General features: G+C 57.8%; 1 protein-coding gene across 1 annotated transcript; it reads right to left on the bottom strand.

Annotated features, from left to right (window-relative positions):
- Positions 1-5234: 5234 nt before the first annotated feature.
- RFLNA (refilin A) lies at positions 5235-19601 on the bottom strand. The gene is made up of 3 exons (XM_057745966.1): positions 19232-19601; positions 8241-8350; positions 5235-6807 (listed from the first exon to the last, which is right to left on the bottom strand). The coding sequence occupies exons 1-3, from the start codon at positions 19436-19438 to the stop codon at positions 6474-6476; spliced, it is 651 nt and encodes a 216-aa protein (XP_057601949.1). The 5' UTR covers positions 19439-19601; the 3' UTR covers positions 5235-6473.
- Between the last annotated feature and the right edge of the window lie 2327 nt (positions 19602-21928).

The raw sequence follows: 21928 nt of genomic DNA, 5'->3' as shown, positions 1-21928 counted from the left end.
CGGAGGCTCCTTCTCTATCTCGGACCTGGCGGCCAGGAAGGCAGGCGACGGGGCGGCGGGTGGGGGGAGTGTAACCCTGCTGGGGACAAGGGCACATCCCCAGGCGAATATTTACACGCACGGTAAGGATGTCACTGTGGACCCGGAACAGTCACAGCCATGGTGAGAGTGTTGAATTTTCACCCCCATTAGGCGGGTATCACATATTTACACCCGTGGTGACGGTGTCCAAGACGGCCATCATCAGCTCTTAACGGTTAAATATGTTAAAAAGTATCCCTCCCCACACCATGTGAGGGAACAAACAGACCCTTTGCCATCACTTTGACTACGTGGCAGAAGGGAAAACAACCCTCCCAGCTTGGGTCTTGAGGCAGCTGCCAGTTGGCGTCTTGCCGTCTTGGTAGAACATGTCTCAGACAGGAGTCCTGCTCTTCAGGAGCAGAGCCAGAGCTCCAGAGAGGCTGCGATTCTTTGCTGTGGACGTGCTTGCAGGATGAGGGGGCAGGCGGCTGAGAAGAGAAGCAGGGTCCCCTGGAGGCAGAAATTGCCATTCCCTGCCCAACCTTTGAGCTGGTGGTCAGCCCAGCACCCCATCTCCCCAGGGTGTGGACCTGGGCGTGGGGAGAGGTCTGCATCCTCAGGGGACCCTGCCTAGCCTCCCTGGAGCTCTACGTTTACCCTGCGCACCTGTGCTGTGCTGCGAAAGGAACAGAGGGCTCTGGAGCCCCATGGGGTTCAGCCTGGCGCCTGGGATGTAGTACTGATGCCGCCAGGCAGGTGGCAGTGTTGGGCCAGCAAAGCGTCTTCTGGGCGGGGCCTCCCTCCCAGGCAGGCCAGCCCCCACCTGGAATCCAGGATGGGTCATGTGGTGCTCGCCACACCAGCCACCAGGGGTTGGCCATGCCTGCTGGTGCCACCAGGATCCCATGGGACCTCCCTCAGCTGCGGTCAGACCAGAGTGATATGGGCGGAGGGGGCAGTGGGGAGACACACGTGTCAGCCACACCACTTGGCACCTCTGTCTTCTCTGCAGGCCAGTGGCACAGATGCAGGGTGTAGGGAGAGCTCACGGCCGCCTGGTGCCCGTGGAGGGTCCATCCTCTCTTCCAGCCTCACCCAGCCAGCCCTCAGCTCCCAAAGGGTTCATCCCGCTCCCCGATCTTGTTTGGCTTTCTTACTGCTCTGTCTTAACATTGAGGCCCGTGCTCTTCCCTGACCCCCATCTCCCTGGAAAACTCCTACACACACTTCAAAACCCAGCTGGGTCATTCTCTCCTCTAAGAATCCATTATCGCTCCCCATCTTCTCTCTCCTCTGGGTCTCTGCTAACACACTGCAAGTTACTGGTCAGAATGGCCTTGAGAGCAAAGCCCTTGCCTTTCTCTTCCTGACCTTGTTGTTGACTGAGTCCCCTGGCCACTGTTGAGCTGAACTGAGGCTAAGGATCAGATTCAGTAGAAAATGAGAATGTGATTCGTAAAGTGCAGAACAGTTGTTGGCTAATGTCCCCATGTCTGAGGACATTGTGAAGTTGGTTAGAATGCAGATTGCTGGGCCCCACCTAGAGGATATCAATGATTCTCTAGGTCCAGGGTGGGGCCCTGGGAATCTGTGTTTTCATCCAACAGCCCAGGTATTTCTTTTTTTTTTTTAAGCCCAGATTTAAACCTAGACAAGTCTGACTCCACAGACTTTCTTATTTATTTATTTATTTTACTATTTATTTTTGGCTGTGTTGGGTCTTAGTTGCTGTGCACGGGCTTTCACTAGCTTCCTCTCTAGTGGGGAGCTTGGGCTACTCTTTGCTGCGGTGCACAGGCTTCTCATTGCAGTGGCTTTGGGCACACGGGCTTCATTAGTTGCAGCACGCAGGCTCAGTAGTTGTAGCTCGTGGGCTCTAGAGCTCAGGCTCAGTAATTGTGGCGCACGGGCTTAGTTGCTCCGCAGCATGTGGGATCTTCCCAGACCAGGGCTCGAACACGTGTCCTCTGCATTGGCAGGTGGATTCTTAACCACTGCACCACCAGGGAAGTCCCAGCCCAGACGTTTCTGATGCAGGTGATTTGCAGCCCTCATTATGATGGTGGGAGTGGTGCCCAACTTCATTCCAGCCAGCAGGTCTCCAGGAAGTGCACAAGCAGCTCTGCAGAGGGAGTCCCGGCCCACCAGCCCGAAAAGCTGCCACCCACAGGGTGTGTAGAAGTGGGCTGGCCCCCAAAGCACCAGGGTTGGCTCAGGACAAGCCCTCCTGGGGCCAGGTGATGCAGACACTGTGACAACTGACCTGGAGCAGTCAGGGTGGCTTCCTGGAGGTGGTGGCTCTTGGGGGAGGGATGGGCTGAGTGGAAGGAAACTCTGTGGGCAAAGGCTGGGAAGTAAGACCCAGCCAGGGCATTCAGGAGCCCAGGGTGGCTGGACATAAGGCAGTGTGGGAGCCCCAGAATTTCTGAGACGGAACAGTCAATAGCCAGTAAGGTGATTTGCTGGTTTTCTGAAATTGGGGCTCGTTGGCTTGCAAGGGTGCTGGGTGCATTGAGGGAGAAACAGGCCAGGAGGCTAGTGCAGGACCAGCATGGGGGTTGGCATGGCAGAGAAGGCCAGCACAGAGCCCCCCTGCCTTGGGGAGGGGGACAGGGCCAGGCCATTTATGGGGCAGGCAAGAGGGGGGTGGCGTGGCATGCGACTAAGGGGTGGGCTGTGGAGCCAGCTGCCACTTAATGGCCGTGTGACCCTGGCCAAGCCACGTGAACCCTCTGTGCCTTGGTTTCCCCATCTGTAAAATGGGTACTAATATTGCTATGAGGAGTAACTCAAGAGATGGGCTGTGTAGTTCTGTAGAACACAGTTTACTCACTTGTTCAGGAGTCAGATAGTAGGACAGGCAAGGAAGAGAAAAGATGGGGTTTGCCAGGAAAGGAGAGAGTGGGGGAAGAAAAACTCCAGGTGGTCTGACAACAGTGACTTTTATTTACATAAAATAAACTGATTTGATTGCTGGCAGCTGGTGGGAGCGCTCCCTGGTCACTCTGCCCTTAGGAGGCCAAGGAGGGCCATCAAAGGAGATGTTTGTTTTTACAGCTTCTCCAGGGCTGTCCTTCCACCCCACCTCCTCTGGAACTCGGCCAGGTCCCACTTCCTCATTAGAATGTCTCACTAGCTACCTCACAGACTCATTGGGAAGATGAAATGCAGAAAGTGCTGACAGCAGGGCCCAGGCGGTCTGCAGAAGAGCCAACGCTCTGTGTACCCATCGGCTGCCAGGGCTGTTGTTTGTTCTCACCACTACTCTGGGGAGGGGAGATGAGACTGCGGACGGGGCACCTGCGTGTGTGTGTGGGGGGGGGGGGGGGCGGGGGGCGGGGGGTTGGGGGCTGCTGAGTTTGATTGGAGGTCTGGAGCTCGGCCGGGGAGACAGCAGAAGAGGCTGAGCGAGGGGCATTGGGATGGGTGTTTGGGGCCAGAGCCAGCCCTCGACCTTAGGAAGTGTTTCTGCCCCTGCAAGAGAGATGGATGCCCCGATCCACCCCCGGGAGGGTCCCACCTTGATTCGACTGCAGCCGAAGCTTTACCAGAGAGGATTCTCACTGTCCCAGCTGCCAGGCAGGTAAGGCCGTGTGCCCATCTTGCAGATGCTTAGAGAAGTTAAGTGACAGGCGTTTTCCAGCCACCGTGCCCTCCCCAGGTCAGTGTTCCCTTCCTAGGGAGCTTCGTGAGCGACATCTGCCCCTCTGGGGGCTTGCCCAGTGCATCGGGATCTGGGAAGTTGGGGGGTGGGGTGCAGAAGACAGAAGGGCCTTCTGCAGGCAGCACCCTGACCCTGGGCAGCGGGGTCACCAGGGCGGAAATCCCAAGGGCTGGGACAGGACCTAGACGAAACTGGCACCTCTTTCTGCCAGGTCTCCAAGTCCTCTGGGTTCTCGTAGGACAGACGCTGCTTCAGAGGGAAACGGGAGTGCACTTGGGGGCCTGAAGGCTCGCAGCCCTTGCCCCCCACACATCCTCCTCCCCTCAGGCTGGTCCTCACAGAATCCCCTGCCGTACAAGGAGTCAGGCTGGGGTTCTGACAGCATCAGGGAAGGCGGAAGCCATCTGCAGGGTCAAAGGAGACGACCCGGCTTGACGCTCAGGGGCACGCGTGCTACTCGGGTCCTCGGGGAGATGCTGAGATGGAGTTAGGAGGGTTTGAGGCCTGTCGGGGGTGACGCCTGTGAAAGACAAAGGGACAGAAAGCAGGACCCAGCAGGCACTGAGCCTCGGTCAACTGAGAGCCAGACACCCGTCGGAGGGGTCCTGTCCCACCACGTTCTGTAACTGGAGGCCATCCGTCAGCTAACTGCATGCCTAGAAGTTGTTTCTTGAAGGGCGACTCCAGGGGCACCTCCAAGGTCGCTGGATTCGTTGGCACCGTAATTGCAGGTGTCAGGAAGCCTAACCCATTGAGACCAGGGTTGTGATTGGAAAGCGAACTCACGCAGCTGAATTTGCCTGGTGCCAGCGACACAACCCCCAGCCTGTATGTCTGCACAGAAACCCCTCTCTGCGCGGCTGTGTTCCTGGGCTTCCCAAGGCTGTGTTTGCGCCCTTCCTGTCCACACTGAGCAGCCAAGCCTCCGGGTTCTTCCTCTTGGTGACATGACCCTGTCCCTTGGCCCTGCTCTCCTGGCTTTCACTCCAACCCCGCCCCGTTAGACATCCTCCTCCATCGAGGCAGGAGCCCCTGCAAAGACACCGGCACTCCCCCACTCTAGGAGGACACTGCCCGAGGCTGCTGAATGTCCTCCTCACTCACAGTCCGGGGCCCCAGAGGCCACTCCAAGGATGTGGACCAGATGCAGAGAAGTAACACGGTCGAGGCCACCTGCTTTGCAGAGGCAGCCCAGGCCCTTCTCCAGGGCCAGGGCCAGCTTTGGGGGTCTGCAGGTGCCAAGGGCTGGTGTGCAGAGGACAAAGCATCAAACATGCAGATTCCCAGGACCTCCTTGGAGGCAGACCCAAGTCCCACCTGGGGCCTGGGCCTCTGCATTTACTACCTAGCTCCTGGATGGAGCTGGTGCACACCGAGGCTGTCTGCAGGGATGGGGTGGGGGGGTCACAGGGCTCTGAGCCGTCCGAGCGCCTCCCTGTCCCCTGTGAGCAGTGGGGAGGGACCACGGGCCTGTGAAGACCAGTCCCACCCACCGTGGGATCTGAGGGCCTTAGAAACACGGAAGAGGGAGCCTCTATGAGTTTGCACATTTTATTAAGATAATCGATTCTTTAAGTTATTTCTTTGTTAATCAGAAAGCATCTCTGTGGTGAGATCATGCACAGTCTGTAGATATATAAAAATATATCAGTCACTTTGCATCTCCTGAACGTGAGCCTCTCCCTGCAGCGAGGGAGCCAAAGCCCCATATTGGGGGGGCAGGGTGCCAGGGAAGTGGCGGGGCAGCCCCACCTGCTGGGTCCATTCAGGTCTGAGGGCATCTCTGTGGCTCCTGGGGCACTGGTACCCGGCAGCCTCAGGTCGAGGCCCCAGCCCCACGCATCCTGGCTCTTTGCAGGAAGCACAAGGGTCTCCGGTCTTCCTCCCCTGATCTTGCACATGTGTGATGACCGTGTTGCACTGACCATTGCAGAGTTATCACTGTAGGGACCGGAGGCCTGATCGAGGGCAGCCGGACCCCACGGAATCTCTGTAAGCTGACAGCTGGCCCGGAGCCTCAGGCAGGTGGCGGTGGTCATTTCCAAGAGCTTAAACACCTCCCCCTGGCACCTGGCTCAAGGGCTCTGACGTTCCAGAGTCCTGGTCCTGAAGGTATCGGTGGACAGAGGTTAGCAGGATGCCCTGCAGGTAAGGCTCTGCACACAGAGCTCAAAGACCTCAGTGCAGATGGTTGTGCCCTCCATCCTCTGCACCTGGGCACGGGCCCCAGGACAGCGTGGGCAGGGCTCCTCTGGGATGCTCCCCACACAACCCACACCGACCCGGGCATCGGCATCCGGCTTTCGCCCAGCCTCCCGGCTCACTGTCTGCCAGAGGTTGCTGGGCTACAGCACTGGGCATGGAGCTATACACATTTGAAAGGCCCGCTCCAGAAGCAGCCCTCTGTGGGGGCAGGGGGTGTCTGGATGGCACCCCTCTTCCCTCCCAAGCAGCCTGGGGGGGGCCTCAGCAGAGGCTGGGACGCCTCTGTCCTGCCGGCGCTCGGGGTGTCCCCCGCTTCAAGGGCAGCCAAGGACACACACCTTCTCTCCCTGGCCGTCGGGGAGGTCACCGCCTACCCACCTGCCCCTATGCCGTGCCCTCGGGAGAACCAGGCCCACGCTGCCTCGCCGTGTAGGTGCTGATAAGATAGATGTGTTTATTGGGTGGGCCACGGCGGCCCGGGGAAAACACAGCCCAGGGTCCCTCCCGATCGCGGAGTCCGTCCTCGGGCCGCCTCCGGGCTCTCACCGGCTCGGCGCCGCCGCAGGGGCCGGGCCGCCGGTCAGAGGGGCGCGGGGCCCAGGAGGCTGGGCCCGGGGCGCGGGCAGAGCTGCAGCTGCACGCTGGCCGTGAACCAGTGGCGGGGCCGGCCCAGGCTGAGGTGCAGGGTGGTGCGGAACGAGCTGCAGGCGCGCTTGGGGAAGATGATGGTGGTGCTGCGGTAGCGCAGGGCGCGCGGCCGCGGCTCCAGGGTCAGCTGGCTGCGGTAGTTGCGCCAAGTGCAGTTGGGCGCGGCCACAATCGTCTCGCTGTAGGCCGTGACCGTGGGCACCGGCGCGTAGAAGACCTTGTCCCGGAAGTGCTTCTCCGAGGCGTACTTGACCTCAGAATTGCAGCTGGTGGGGAGGGCGGGAGGACGGGTGTGAGCCCGGGAGGGGGCAGCCGGGTCACCGTCCCGCACGGTCAGGGGTCGCCGTGAACACGGAACGGCCTGGGCTCTTTCGAAATGCCAAGGTCAAAAGGGCAAAGAAGTGCTGAGGGACCCAGCCGGCTTGGAGGAAACGCAGGAGAAGGGACAATTAAATGCCACACGTGACCCTGGCTGGATTCTGAACTGGGATAAAAATAGGCTATAAAAGGACATTTTGGGACAATGGGCGGAATTGGACTAGGCAGTCGTCGTGTTTCAGCTTTAGCTAGTCCGATTTGGGCAAGTGGACTGTCATTATGAGAGACGATGTCCCTGTTCTTAGGAAGGACACCGGCCGGAGTTATTTAGAGGTTCAAGGTCAGGGTGTCACCAACCTCCTCTCTAATGGGTCAGAAAAAAGTTTCGTTTCTGCAGAACGAGGCAGTGAGCGGATATTCAAGCCAGCGGGGCAGAATGGAAAGCCCCAATGAATCTGTTTAACGAGGGTCCCCTGTACTCTTCCTGCAACTTTCCTTAAGTTTGAAATTTTATCAAAATAAGTCCCCCCCAAGTAGCTTCAGCACCTCTAGATGAGTGACCCACCCCCCTTATGAGTGACCAACTGCTCAGCGCCCCCCAGCCCTGCTCCCAGATCATCACACTGGAAGGAAAAGCCCCAGGGAGGAGAGTGGGGGCTTCACATGTTTCCTTCCCGCTACACCCCACAGGTGATCCACGTGGGAAGGGAGGCAGGGGTCCCAAGAGGCCAGGCAGTTCACATCCACCCTGGCTCGGGTCTCTAGTATAAAAATTAAACAGGAGAGCTCTTTTGGAAAAAAAAAAAAAAAAAAAACCTTTAAAGTGGACCCGTTTGTCTCCTGGGACCATATCCAGAGCTGGAGGGGCAGGAGGCAATGGGCCCCACACCCCTGGCTGGGCCATGTCGACGTGGACAAATCCATCCTGAGAGTCCCAGGGACACACTACTGAGACCCACGGACCCTAGACTCCACCTTCTGGAAGCCCAATCCCCCAGAAGCCCTCCAAGGAGGGCAGACAGCTGGAGGAAAGCATCTGGTGGGGTCACCTTAACTTGGAAGTACGGGTGCTACCTGAGATGCCCTAATACACATTCAGGGCACTGGCTCCTCGGGGATAAAGGGGCACATTTAAAATAAAAATCAGCCAGGTTGGGGGTGAAGGTCAGTGTGGAAATGTCCCCTGGGACGGGGGGGCAGGGAAGGCTACCTGGGGACAGAGTCTCTTTGAATCATGGCCGTGCCTCCTCGAGGAGTAGCACCAAGAGGGGCTGCCTGGAGGGAGGGGCGCCTGCTGAGCCTCCCAGCCTGGCCCCCCCACCCCGAGGGGGTCCGGACCAGCACCCGCCCCAACCCCAGCCAGCCCAGCAGCCCCACTCACCGGATCTCGGGCGTGGGTTCTGGGTTCACCTCAATGCTCTCCCCAAAGAACACAGGCAGCATCCGAGGTCTCATCTCGCGTGCTGGGGTGCTCGGGGGGAGGGCGGGGGGCTGTGGGGAGAGCCAGGGGCACAGGGTCACGTGAGCAGCCCTTTGGCCTCAGCTCCCCGCTGGGCACAAGGGCTGCCCCACACCCTTCCAGCCCTTGCTTTTCTGGAAGCCTACTTTGCAGGGTCCCTCAAGAAGCCCACTCCAGCCCATTCCACGCTGTGGAATCCAAGCACTCTGACACCCACGGCTCCCCACCCACCCACCACCCTGCCCCTCAGTTCCTGGGCATCTCAATAAGGGGACATGGTAATGGTTTCTTTCTACAACACCCAGTCCACCCCGAGCCCCAGGAGCCAGGCTCAGAGCCCTGTAGAACTGGGACCCCTCTCAGGGAGCCCTTGACCCCAAGCCTCGCGAGCTGCCCCACCGGGAGACACAGCAGGCTGGAGCTCTGCGAGGAGCTGAAAAGCACGCGCATGGAGGGAAGAGTTCCCGGCCCTTTCTGGCACGTGGCTGTGGGTCCTTCATTCAACTCCTTCACAAGGCTTTCCTTGTCCTCACCTGGATAAGGAGAGATCGCAGCCACTGATGCTTTTAGAGCTCTAAGCGCACCAGGCACTGCTCTGGGCCCTCCATGTACCCATTCATTCGATCATGGGAGGGAGCTGTTACTAGCATTCCCATTTTATAGATGCTGAAACTGAGGCCCAGAGTGGCTAAGTAACTTGCCTGAGGCCACACAGCTAGGAAGAGGCAGAGCTGGTGGTCTGGCTCCGGAGTCTGCGCCCTCACCCACGTTCCTCCGCTGCCTCTCACGCCCACGGGACGGGCGCTGCAGCCCCGAGACCTGTCCTGTCACCTCCTGCTCAGAGCAAGCTTGCCCTCGCGCACAGGATCAGGGCGCTTCCCACACAGGCCTCGGCCCATGTATCTTTCACTCGCCTTGGCCACGCCCCAGGCTGCCTCTGTGCCTTGGCTTGTGCTGTTCCCCTTACCAGAAACATCCTTCCCTTTGCTTCTCACTTGGTCCAGGGTGACAACTCAGGCACCAGCTCCCTGTCTTCCCTGACATCCTCTGCAGGGTTCCTGGAGTTCCCACCTTCTGGTCTCCATTGCTGTGACCCCTTTGTGTGTCTGTCACCCCCCAGATCATGAGCGCCTTAAGATTCAGGGCCTGATGACCTCTCTGGCTCCAGGGCCTGGCACCTCACAGACCCTGTGCTGTCCAAAGGCAGGACCTCACATGTGCAAAGCAGCACTCTGCCCCCTCTCCGCTCCCCCCCATCCCATCCTGTGAGCCCCCGGGCCAGACCCACACCTGTCTCCAAATCTGTTATCAGCAGTGTGGTCACCAGTGATGTGGTCACCGCAGCCCCCTCCTCAGCTGATCACAGCGTCCCCACAACAGGGGTCGAGGAAGGACCAAAGGGAGAAAAGATCTGAGAGTTGGAGAAAGAGGGGGTTCCCCACAGGCCCCCAGCAGCTGTCCTCAAGCTGTCCCATTTCTCCCTTGCTGGGCATGGCTAGTGGAATAACAGCCCCAAAGATGTGCACGTCCTAAACGCCAGGACCTGGGAGTGCGGGACCTTATAGGGCCAAAAGGGACTTGCAGATGTGGTTACGGATCTTGAGATGAGGAGACTGTCCTGGAGTATCCAGTGGGCCCCCATGTCATCACAAGGGTCCGTCTAAGTGAAAAAGGGAGGCGGGGGGGTCACAGTCAGAGAGAGATTGAGAACATTATGCTGCTGCCTTAAGGATGGAGGACGGAGCCTGGAGTGGGCAGCCTCTAGCAGGTGGGAAAGGCGAGGATTCTCCCCTAGAGCACCCAGAGAGGACACCTTGCCCATTGATTTTAGCCCGTGAGTCCTATCGTAGATTTCTAACCTTTGGAACTGTAAGATACTGAATCTGTGTTGTTTTAAGCCACTACGTGCATGGTCATTTGTTAGAGCAACGATAGGAAGCTAATACACCCTGTGACCTGGCAAACAACTCCCCTCTCGGGGCAGCCTCCTGGTCCCCGAAGTGGGGTGACAGGAGCACCCGCCTCCCAGGCTGCAGTGAGGGCAATGGTTCAAAGTGTGTGAACGTGTGGGACGGTGCCGGGCACGGAGCAAGCACCGTGTAAACATCGGCTTATGTTCCAAGTGCTTTTCACAAACGTTCAAGGGGTGTGTGTGTGGGGGGGGTCCTCTCTGGAGAGAGGTACAATCCACACCTTTCTTAACCTTGAGACAACCCTGCTCCTACCTTCCAAAGCAAGCGCACATCATTCACGAGATTTAAATTTAAAAATAAAAGAGTGATGGGCAGTGAAGTGAGTCAGAAAGAGAAAAACAAATATTGCATATTAACACATATATGCGGAATATAAAAAAATGGTACAAATCAACCGGTTTGCAAGGCAGAAATAGAGACACAGATGTAGAGAACAAACATATGGACACCAAGTGGGGAAAGCAGGGAGGGTTGGGGGGGGTGGAATGAATTGGGAGATTGGGATTGCCATATATACATTACTAATAAGAAAAAAAATACCAAATTGTACACTTTAAATATATGCAGTTTACTGTATGTCAACTGTATCTCGATAAAAGTTCTTAAAAAAAAAGTATGCTTGTAAAGTAAGCTGATATTAAAGATATATCAGGTATTAGTTCTTTTTCTATCCCTTATATAATTTCTGATTTAGACACAATAAATATTTCATGAAATAAAAAAAATAAAAATAAAAAAAGTGATGGGAATTCCCAGGCGATCCAGTGGTTAGGACCCTGAGTTTTCACTGCTGAGGGCTCAGGTTCAATCCCTGTTTGGGGAACTAAGATCCCACAAGCCATGCGGTGTGGCCAAAAATTTTTAAAAAAATTTTTTTTAAATAATAAAATAAAATAGTTACAAGATTTAGGCACTTCTGGCGTCCCCCGTGGCTCTGTGAAGTCAGCACAGGCCTCAGCTGTAAAACTCCATGACTGGCTGCTCATAAAAATCATACACTCTCCCCTCAAGACTATCTGAAGTGTGGCACTTTCTCAAATGTGTGCAGGGGTTTGCTGAGCACCTACTGTGTGCTGAGCACCTACTGTGCGCCAGACCCTGTGTGGGTCGGATGAGGCACAGTGCCTCCCAGGGCTCTTCTTGTGGACACAGAAGAGTACAGAGGATGATGCAGGCATGTGAAGGCTGTGGACGTGGGTGCTAAAGTTTTTGGAGGCATCTCTAGGGGCAAGGGCTGGAGGGAGGGAGGGGCACAGCCTGCTACTGGTTTTTATCACCACGCCCCCAAACCCCAAGAAAGAACAATTCCCAAGCTCATGAGCGGGGACGAATTCTTTGGGAGGCAAAGCCTTTGTTGCAGAGCTGGGTACCACCATCCCTCTCGGGTCCACCCAAACCTCCTGATGTGGCCCAAGTGCACATTTGGGGCCCCATTCCAGCCGGATCTCACTCCCCGACTGGCTGCCAGCAGAGGGGACAAGCCTGTCTCCACAGGCTGTGCTGGGGAGCTGGAGCTCTGGGCACCATTTTCCAAAGGGCCCCGGTGGAAAAACAGCTAAAATCCACCCCACCTGGGAGCGCTGTGCAAGAGCTGGGGGAAGCCACCGAAAACCCAGGCACAGGCTGGCAAGCAGGGGCCCGGGCGACGAGACAGCTCAACTGAGGCCCCAGCCGCCCCCGCTGGGCTCCAGGGACCAGTGGCGGCTCCTGGCCGCCCCGCAGCCACAGGGCTCCGGAAGCTGAGCGCATCTTGCAGCTGCAGCGGTGTTTTAACATCAGAATGGTAGTGGTGCACGTGGAGCCCAGGCAGCCCGGGGAGCAGGCCAGGACGGCACACCACTGGCCCTGCAAGGGCGGCCCCCCAGCCACACTGGACTCACCTTCCCATCGGAGCCACCAGGGTGGGGGCGGCCCAGGGAGGGGGTTCGGGGTCAAGGGCCCAGGGGACCCCCTGCTGCTGCTGCACCTGCTGGCCTGGCCCGGGCCACCTGGAGCGAAGAAAGCCCCCAGGCACCCTGCAACCCTCACCACCTCCCTACCCTGGGGCAGCCACATCTCAGGGTGCTTGCTCCACCCTGAAAGGACCCGCGAGAGATCCCCTCCCCCCAGCCACCTGCTCAGTGCTCCTCAGTCTGCTCATCTGTACAATGAGGCTGAGCCATTTGTGAGGTCAGAGGTGCAGATACCCAGGCGCAGGCTGGCCGGTGTCCTCGGGTCCCCTTGCAGCCTTGGGGTGCAGGGGCGGGGGAAGAACAGCTGAGTCCCAGCTGCAGAGGAGCTGAGAGATGAAGACTGGTCTCCCAGAAGCCACGCCCCCCACCCTGGGACGGCGCCACAGCTGGGCCAGCCCCCAGCTCCTTCTAGGGACCCGGAGAGCCCTGTTCTAGCCTGGGGAGGGGGCTGGCCTGGCTCCCTGGTCTCCTGGGCAGGGTGGGGGGTGCGTAGGGACCAGGAAGGGCTTCAGAGGGGGCGAGACCCAGCGAACAGTGGGCCGCGGGCTGCCCTCTGCCCGCCAGGCCCCACCCGCCTCGCCCAGTGATTCATGTGCCCTCCCCGGAGCCGCCGGGCAAGGATAAATTCTCCACGGCTGGAAGCAAAAATACACATCTGTGTCTGGAGCGCTCCCCCTCCCTGGCTACGGTACAGGGCACGGCCCACAGGACGGCAAAGAGAGATAAGCGCTTGGCTGTGCGAGCTCGTGTTGTGCGGTGACAGCCCAGCCCCGCCAAGGGTCCCGGCCTGGCTGGCACGGACAGGTAGGGACGGCACAGCCGTGTTTGTCCCCAGCCTGAGTGACGCACTGCGGTCCCCCGCCTGCCACCGCACGGGATATGGCTGGAGCCACTTGTGACCCACGGAACTCTCCACACGGTCAGCGAGTGTGAAGCCCCCATCGCTGGAGGGTGACTGGCAGGAGGAAGGGTCCAGGGAGACCCCCACGCTGGCCTGGGGGAGAGGTGTCCTCACCAAAGCCACGGGGAACCTTTTTAGGGGCTGAAATGGCCTTTCTCAAGGCACTGACCTCGCTGGCAGGGGGTGGCTTCCACTGCGATCGGCATGAAACAATTATTTTCAGCGTGTTTCAGGATTTGAGACCAAAAGCTCCCCCGCTGGGCTGAGGCGGACCCTGAGCTTCCCCCATGAGGAACGTGATCCAAGGAAGGCACATTTACGCCCCGAGAATTCTCATCCTTTTTATGAAAGGCCCTGGGCACTGGTGGTAAATCCTGGGGTGGGGCGGGGGGATCCAAAAGGCTCACTGCACAACATTTCACCACAGAGGCGGTGAGCGGAGCTAGGCTCGGGGAGCCCAGGAGAACCCCCAGATGGTGCAGATGCAAGGTCTGACACTCAAAGCAGTGAAACTGAGCAAACCCATATATCTCAGCTCGGAGGTGGGGCTCAGGGACAGGCCTGCTCCCCAAGACCGGCGGCCAGATGGGCCCAAGCCAGCAGGGTGGGGCTGGGGTGCTTTGTGACCCCCACATAGGTTCACGTCCTAACCCCTGGGACCTGGAATGCGACCCTCTTTGGACATAGGGTCTTTGCAGAGGTGAACAAATTGAGGTCCCACTGGACGGGGATGGTCCCTAACTCAATATGGCTGGTGTCCCCTTCAGACACAGGACACACAGCAGGAAGAAGGCCATGTGGGGACGGGGCAGAGATGGAGGGGTGCGTCTGAAAGACAAGGCATGCCGGGGATGGCCAGCCACCACCAGAAGCCGGGACACATGCATGGCATGGATGCTTCCCTAGAGCCTCTGGAGGGAATGTGGCCCCGCTGACACACGGATCTCGGCCTTCTGGCCTCTTTGTACCACATCTGTTTCCCCCAGCCCAGCAGGGAGGCCAGGAGTCCTGAGCGCACAAAGGACATCCCCAGGAGTCCCCACCTGGTGGCATTTTCCCAGGGAGGTGGCTCGTGCTCACTCCTGCGCCCCCAGAGCACCTGGCAGGGCGTAGGCCCATTTGTCTTCTTTTCACACTAAAGCTGCAATAGAGCTTCTCAGACAGGTGAGACTTTCACAGAGTCGCGGGGCTGTCAGAGAGGTTGCTGCTTTTGCTGGAGGCCACTTCATCCAGGATTAGGCAGACAGGGGCTGAAAGGAGGCGCCAGGGTTTCTGGCTCCACACAGCCTTCCTTTCCGCAAACAGGCTCCTCCCTCCTTGGCCTGACCCACCTGGCTCTTTTCCACCTGAGCTTGCTCAGGCACCTTCGCTGGTCAGGGCCACACCGGTGAGCCTGCAAGGGGGCCATGGGGGCTGACCCCGTCTCCTCAGTCTGTCTGTCCATCCACCCATCCATCCATTTCTCTCTCCATCCGTCCATCCTCTCGCCTGTCCATCCATCCATCCATTTATCCATCCATCTGTCCATTCATCCGTTTATCCATCCATCTGTCCACTCATCCGTTTATCCATCCATATGTCCACCCATCCATCCTTCTGTCCATGCATGCATTCATCTGTCCATCCTTCCGTCCATCTATCCATCCATCCATCCATCCATCTATCCATCCATCCATCCATTTGTCCATCCGTCCTTCCATCCTTCCCAATCCTGGGCACTAACTCCCTAAATTCCTAACTCCCTTCCTTCTCTGCCCTCATCCTTGGTTTCACCATCACAGACCAGAAACTGAGAAATGAGAAAATCCAGATGTCCTGGGTGAAGAGGCAGGGGTGGTGACAGCCAAGATCCTAAGAGATGGCTGTGACCAAGATTTCCAAGAGCTGGGCAGCCCCGGGAAATTTCCGAGGATGGGGCAAAGACAACCTACTCCCCATCACCAGTTCTACCTGGATCCAGCCCCAAGGGCTTCCCTCAGAATCCAGGTCCAGGAAACCAGCACCTCATCCTTAGGGGAATTTCCCAGCATGCCACTCAGAAATACGCTTGATGTGTAAGCAGGCCCCGAGAGATCAGATGGGGGTGGCGGGGCAGCACACGATGGGGCCGGGCCACTGGCTGCTAGAGAACCCACGGCCACATCTGAGCGGGTAACAGCTGAGACCATCACGTCCAGTCACCATTCCATGGCGGGCGGAGCCCCTCATCTGCCACAGATGGGTGATCTGTCCTCATCTCATCCACCCCAGTGGTGGCTGTTCCCTCAAAGGTGCACCCCAGACAGGATGCCTTGAGACCCCAATTGCCATCTGTGCTCTCTCTGAGGGAGGTAAGATGGGACAGGACTAGTTCCCCGAATTGGCCATGTTAACTTGTGGGGAGATGGGTGTCTGCCACACACACTCACTCATCCTTCTTGGTGGCACAACCCTCTCCCCACGACGCCCTCCTCCATGTCCCACAGCTCAGCCGAGCAGGACGGGGAGTGGGGGGAGGAAGGACACGGGGTGTTCCCTCCATCTGGAGCCAGTGGACCAGGCCCCGCAAGCTTGAAGGTGGCGTAGACAGTGTCTGTCCTGTTCACAGCTGCATCCCTCGCCCAGCCTGGCTTAAATATTTGTGGGATGAATGCAGCTGACAGGCAAAGCCCAGCTGGCCCGGCAGGCGGCCTTGGCTGTCCCAGTGTCCTGCAGGCGAGCAGGGCCCCACCGCAGAGAGACAAGCCCTCCACAGAGCCTGTTCCACACGGGCACCGCTCAGACAAGTCTCTGATTTGGGTTTCTAAGCTGGGGGGGTCTGGGAGCTCATGAGGCCTTTTAAAAAATAAAAATGAAACAGTCACAAGTACAGTTTTAAAGACCAAGTGGAATTTTACTTTCTGGCCTCAGCTTGGCCTTCAAGTCCCTGAGCTGGCCTCCACCGGCCTCACGGCCGCAATTCAAACACACCGTCTTGCTCCTGCCTCAGGACCTTTGCACTTGCCTGCCATTCCCCTGGACTGACACACATTTCATCCTTCTAACCATCCAGGCCACTCTCCCATGTTTTCTGGTTTCCAATAAATGCCACCTCCCGGACCACCCTGTCTAAAGTAGCTCTACCCACACCCAGCTCTTTGTCTTAAGGACACGTCAATCTACCTGGTGTTTTACCACGTTTAAACCGGCGACTGTCTCTCCCACTAGAATGCCAGTTCCCCGAGGGTAGGAGCCTTGAACATCTTGTTCACCACTATGTCACCCACAGCCCAAAACAGTGCACGGCATACAGTAGGTGCTCAATAACTACTGGTGTGACAAACGACTGATTCCCAGATCTTCCTTTGGTTTGGGAATCACTCGGCACATGACCATCTTTGCTCCAAAGAGTGGGCAAGGAAAAACCTATGATCCAGGCAGGGTGGGGGAGTCAAGGGGTCATTCACACCCAGCCTGGTCCCCAATGCCTTTTATGTCTTGGGGGCGGGGCAGTGTCACAGCCAGCCAGTTACCCTACATCCATCCGGTACTGTCCAGAAGGTAAGTCCAACTTTTTAAAACAAAGTGGGGGGAAATGGGACCTCTTTGTAGAGGGTGAGCAAATGTAAGATGCACATCCAGTATAATAAATACGGTGACAAGCTGGTGAGGACCTCAGTGGCCAAAAGGTAGGGACAGAACTGCAGCTCACTGCACCTCCCCCACTCCCCCCCCCCCCCCCGCCGGGGTGTGTGCCACCAACTTTGACCCTGAAGGCAGGGCTGGGGACTGGGTGTCAGAACAAAGATCCTAGCCCAGGCTGAACCCCAGGCACACACGGTGCGACACATGCCACTAAGGGAGTGTCAGAGCAAACCTGGCCCTGCTTGCAGCCAGCCTCTTCCTAGGCATTGGAAACCATCAGCTCCAAGACACAGGAGGGGTTTCTGTCCTTTTGTGCAAGATCAGCGGGCGGTATTTTGCCTACATCTGCGCCTGGAAGGCGTTCTCAGTGAGTCACCCGCAGGCAGGGTTTTGTTAAACACCAGATTAGCAACGTTTAAGAGGAGTTAACCTGGTGGGGGAGCGCCCTGTGTGACAGTAACTTAGGTGGCCGGGGCCCCACCTGCAGGCCCCAGGACTGAGAAGAGTCTTCCCCGTGGCAACCATTTCCTCTCTTTTTTATTAAAAGCAGCATTCCCAAACCCTGTAGGTTCACAGGCATTTCGTTTCTTAATGAAAAAAACAAACAAACAAACAAAAACAGGTAGTTAATTACCTACACAGTGAAATAATGTAAGGTTTAAGGGTAGAGACCCCAGAGCCCAATTCCCTGTGTCTAATCCAGCACTGCCACTTACCAGTTTAAGCAAGTTGCTAACCTCTGTGCCTCAACATCCCCCTCTGGAAAATGGGTGCAATAAGAGCACCCACATACTTCAAGGGGCTATTGTGAAAATGAAATGAACTGATGCCTCAGGACAGTTCCTAGCACCTGGGAAGGCTATCTAAATGCAGATCTCATTCCCTGTGCAGAAATAGCACCAGGTCTTGCCTTCAAGCCAAATTAAAAAGATCAGAGACAGCTCAGTTCCTCACCTGGTATCTAGATAGCAAGGAAGGGGAAAAGGTAAAATCAACCAGGACAGCCTAGCCCAGTAAACCAGGCACACTGTTCTTATGGCTCCCCCCGGGATGGCCTGGCTGGCAGGAAAACCGTCCGGAAAACCTATAAGGTGGATTCCGGGTCATCCAAAGAATAAAGGAGAAGGCTGGTTCCCTGTCCCTTTCCTCCAGGCCCCATTGTGTAGGACACCACAGGAATTTATTTCCAGCCTGAGCTGTCCAAATACCCCCCATTCAACAGTGCCAAGTCTGAGACGTTCTTGCAGGAGAGCTGGCGCGTTCAGACAGCAGGATCAATTTCACTGCCAACAGCCTGGGTCCCATCTATCAATCCCTGGAAGTCCGGAACGCCTCTCCCACCCCCAGCCCCCAAAAGAGAGACCAAAGTTCAGATTCAACGCATGCTTGTGGTCTAAGACAGAGGTTCCCAAACTTTCTGCACACGAGGATCGCCTGGGGAGGTTTTCAAAATCCTGAAGTCCAGGTCGCAGCCTCTGCCAATCAAACGAGAATGCCTGGAGGTACGAGGTGGGCATGGGTATGTCTTAAAGATCTCCCAGAGATTCCCTTGCCCACTCAAGTTTGGGACCCACCGGACTAAGCAGCAAGGGAGACACCAGTCACATTCCTGTCAATAGGCTGGAGGCAGGAGAACCATTCGTTTCTGCTCCTGGAAGGATTTCCAACTGGAGGGGAAGCATTCACTGCCCTGTGAAGTACCAGGCAGGCATTGCCGGGGCCCCAGGAGCGGCGCCGGGCTGGAGTTGTGCTAGTACACCCGGCAGAAAAGATGTGAAGACGTGCAGAGAACGGCAAGAACGGGGCTGTCAGCAGCCTCCGGATCTCAACTTGTCATTTCCTCATGTCCAAAGGCACCCGATCCCGCCCGCTTGGCTCCTGCCTGCCGCGGAAGGGGTGGGGGGAAACCCAGTCTCAGCCCAGCCACCAAGCTGGGCGACCCCCAGAGTCCACCTGAAGGCTCCACTAAGTCTGGCAAGAGGTAAAACTCGTGTCTCCTGACCTGGGGTTCCAGCCTTCCCCCGGCACCGCCTCAGCTCCACGTCAACATCCCTCAACATCCCAGGAAGGAAGGGTTCCTGTCTGGGTTTGGGTTTAAAAAAAAAAAAATGGCTTTCACGTTGGCAGGACAGGAGGGACCAGTAAATAGGGAACCTGAGTACACTGCTTCGGCCTGGGGTTCCAGCTCACCTAGCCCGGAACCAGCCTCTTGGAGAATTTTGGACAGTCCTCATCTTCCGTGCCTTTACTGCTGACAGTAAGACAATCACTCCTTAGAGAGGCCCACAGCCAGGGAGAGGGCTGCAGGGGTCAGGCTGGACCACCCCCACCTACGCGCCCCGATCCCCACCTGAGGACCGTGGCTGTCCCTGGGCCACCTTGGCCGGGGGGATGGCGGGAGGAACCCAGTCTCGGCTCCTGAAGTACCCCGTCTGGGGGGCTGGCCCTGTCCCCCTTTCTGCCCGAAGGCGCGTGCGTGCTTACCGCTCTGGCCTCGCCGGGTCCGGGGGCCTCCGAGGAGGCGCCAGCGCCCCCCGCGCGGGCGTCGAGGATGCCAGGCGTCAAGGAGTAGAAGGGCGGGCTGGGGCTGGGGCTGGGGGGCAGCCCGGAGTCGGGGCTGTCCAGCAAGCCCTCTCGGCTCTTCTCCTTGAGGCTCTCCTCCATGCCCTGCAGATGCAGGTGGCCCACCATGTCTGGGGGGCGCGGGGCGCGGGCCCCCGGCTCCTCGGGGGGCCCCTCCACCGCGCTCCGGGGCCCGGGGCGGGCGGCGGCGGGGCGAGGGCTGCGCGCCCGGGACCTGCGGGCAGAGCCGAGAGGCGGCGCGTCGGGCCCGGCGCCCCCCGAGCCCCCGGCTCCCCGGCCGGCCCCGCCGTGCGCGCCGCGCCCAGGAGGGGCCGGCGGTCGGGCGCCCGGCTCCGCGCGCGCTGCCACGCCGGGCCTGCCGCCCGCCCCCGCCGCTGGCCGCGCTCCAGCCACGCCGCGCCCGGCCTCGCCTCCGCGCTCCGCCGCCCGCGGCCCGGCCCAGCCCGAGGCGCACGCCGCCGCCGGGCCCTCTCCGCACCTTCCCGGCCGCGCCTCCTTTTCTAGGCGCCTCCTCCTCCCTCCTCCCCACTCCTCGCGGCCCACCCCGCCCCCGGCCTCCTCCTCGGTGGGCAACCGCCCCGTCCGGCGCCTCCACCCGCCCGCGCCCGGGGGGGACTGCACAGCCTGGCAACCCTCCGGAATAAACACCCCCGTGGCGGCACCAAGGGGTGACTCGTGGGGTCCCCGAGTCACCCCGAGTAGCAGTAATGTCTGATGTGACCATTCGAGGTTTCCTCCAGCTTACTGAAGTCCGAATAAAAGAATCTTCAGAGCCCTCTGTGTTAGAAGATCTGTAACGTAAGAGGGACGGAGTGGAAACAAGATGCTTAAATGCTCGCCAGGCTTCAAGACTTGGTCGTTAGCTCTTCTCTTTCCAAGCGGACTGTCCGCCCCTGTGCTTATGTTCTGAAACACGAACCAGTGGCCCCCGGGGTCCTTGTGTCTCCATCATTGGGTATCCAGAGCCAACACACCAAGCCTTTGCGATGGAAAGCATTGGATGGAAATGGGGCTGGGGGAGGTGACAGGGAGATTAGAAACACTTCCTGAAGCCTCCAGTATCTGGGTGTTTCCCCAATTTCTTCCAAGCAGCTTGTTGCTCACTGACAAAGGTTGCACCCATTTTTCCCCTTTTCCTTCCTCGGAAGGGAGAAGTCACTGGCTTCCCTTTCTTCAGGTGACTGACAAGGGGGTCCTTGCATTTCCACCTCCCACCCACCCGTCAACCCCACACAGACACCCACACACCACCCCCAGGTGATCCAGCCTTCCATTCTGAAAACAGGGAATCCAGGGGTGCCTGCGGGTTACTTTAGGAAGAGGAAGAATGTGGGTGAGGCTCATATTCTAGCCGAGGGAGCAGAGGATGCAGGGCAGGTGTGAGTGTGTGGACAGATACACTAGTTTGGTTTCTCTTCTGTGTCTGCTCTTTGGACACCCCCAAACTGAGGGTGCCACCCTAAAGCATGTTCATTCCATCAGGATTGATCAAGCCCCCACTGTGCCCCCAGCCCTGGGTCAACCTCAGAACCGGCTATGAGTAAGACAGTCCAGCCCTGGGGCCCCGCTCTGGTGGAGAGGAAAACACACCAGGAAGCAAAGGCTGTGAGTTTCAAGGAGAAAATTAACAAGGCATTGCCAGCAGGAATCACCAGAGGGACAGTTTATTGCTGGGGTGTTCACGGAAGCGCGCTCTGAGGAGGTGGCATTTTAGGATGAGTCCTGAACAGCCATGCGTGAGCTGGAGAAAGAGAATTAGCCTTCCAGGTGGGGAGACACCAAGGACAAAGGTGCTCTCAGTAGTGAGAATGAGGTGCATTCCAGGAAGGAATGAAGGGTGGGGAGTAGCTTACTAAGCTGGGGGTGGGGGGGACACAGAGCGAGGACGTGTTATCAGGTGCATTTACAGCCCATTTCCATATTAACCAGGAAGACCATAAGAAGTCTGCTACCCAAATAGAATTAACCAGAGCTTTGAATATCTGGAGCATTCTGGAGAGAACGGGGGGTGGGGGGGGGACAGAACAACTGACTTGTTTGCTTCAATTCTTAGGCAAGACAGGAATCCCTCAGCCTTGGGCTCCTGGACCAGAAATACTTGGGTGACTTATCATCTCAGGGGACAAAAGTGGAAGCTGTGCTTTCCAGAACAGGCACACATTGAGATGCACTTTCCCCAAAAGCTCGCCCACACGAGCCCACAGAAGAGAGCTTGCGTCCACTGCCTCCTTTGCTGGGCTGCCCTGGAGAAGAGTCTTTAACAAGAACTAATGACTTCTTATCCCAGGGACGTGAACTAGGCATACATCCACCACCGTCGGGTGGGGAATTAGGGAGAGGCGTGTGGGGCAGGGTTGCATCATTGAAGGGTTATCTTGACTTTATTTAAAATGTTGCTATTTTGATCATCTGGAATTTTTTACATCAATTTTGCAGTAAAGCATTGCAGTAAAATACAGCATGTGTCGTGATTTCTGCGTTTGGGACATTTCCTTAAATTTTGTACCCTAAGTGAGCGCCCCCCTCTTCTCACCCTAATCTTGGCCCCCTTGTGCCATTCACACTTATCAGGGGTGCCTTCATGACCCTGCACACTCA

Source organism: Hippopotamus amphibius, chromosome 8, assembly GCF_030028045.1.
Source record: "Hippopotamus amphibius kiboko isolate mHipAmp2 chromosome 8, mHipAmp2.hap2, whole genome shotgun sequence".
NCBI lineage: Eukaryota > Metazoa > Chordata > Mammalia > Artiodactyla > Hippopotamidae > Hippopotamus > Hippopotamus amphibius.
This window is presented reverse-complemented; position numbering and strand designations above follow the sequence as displayed.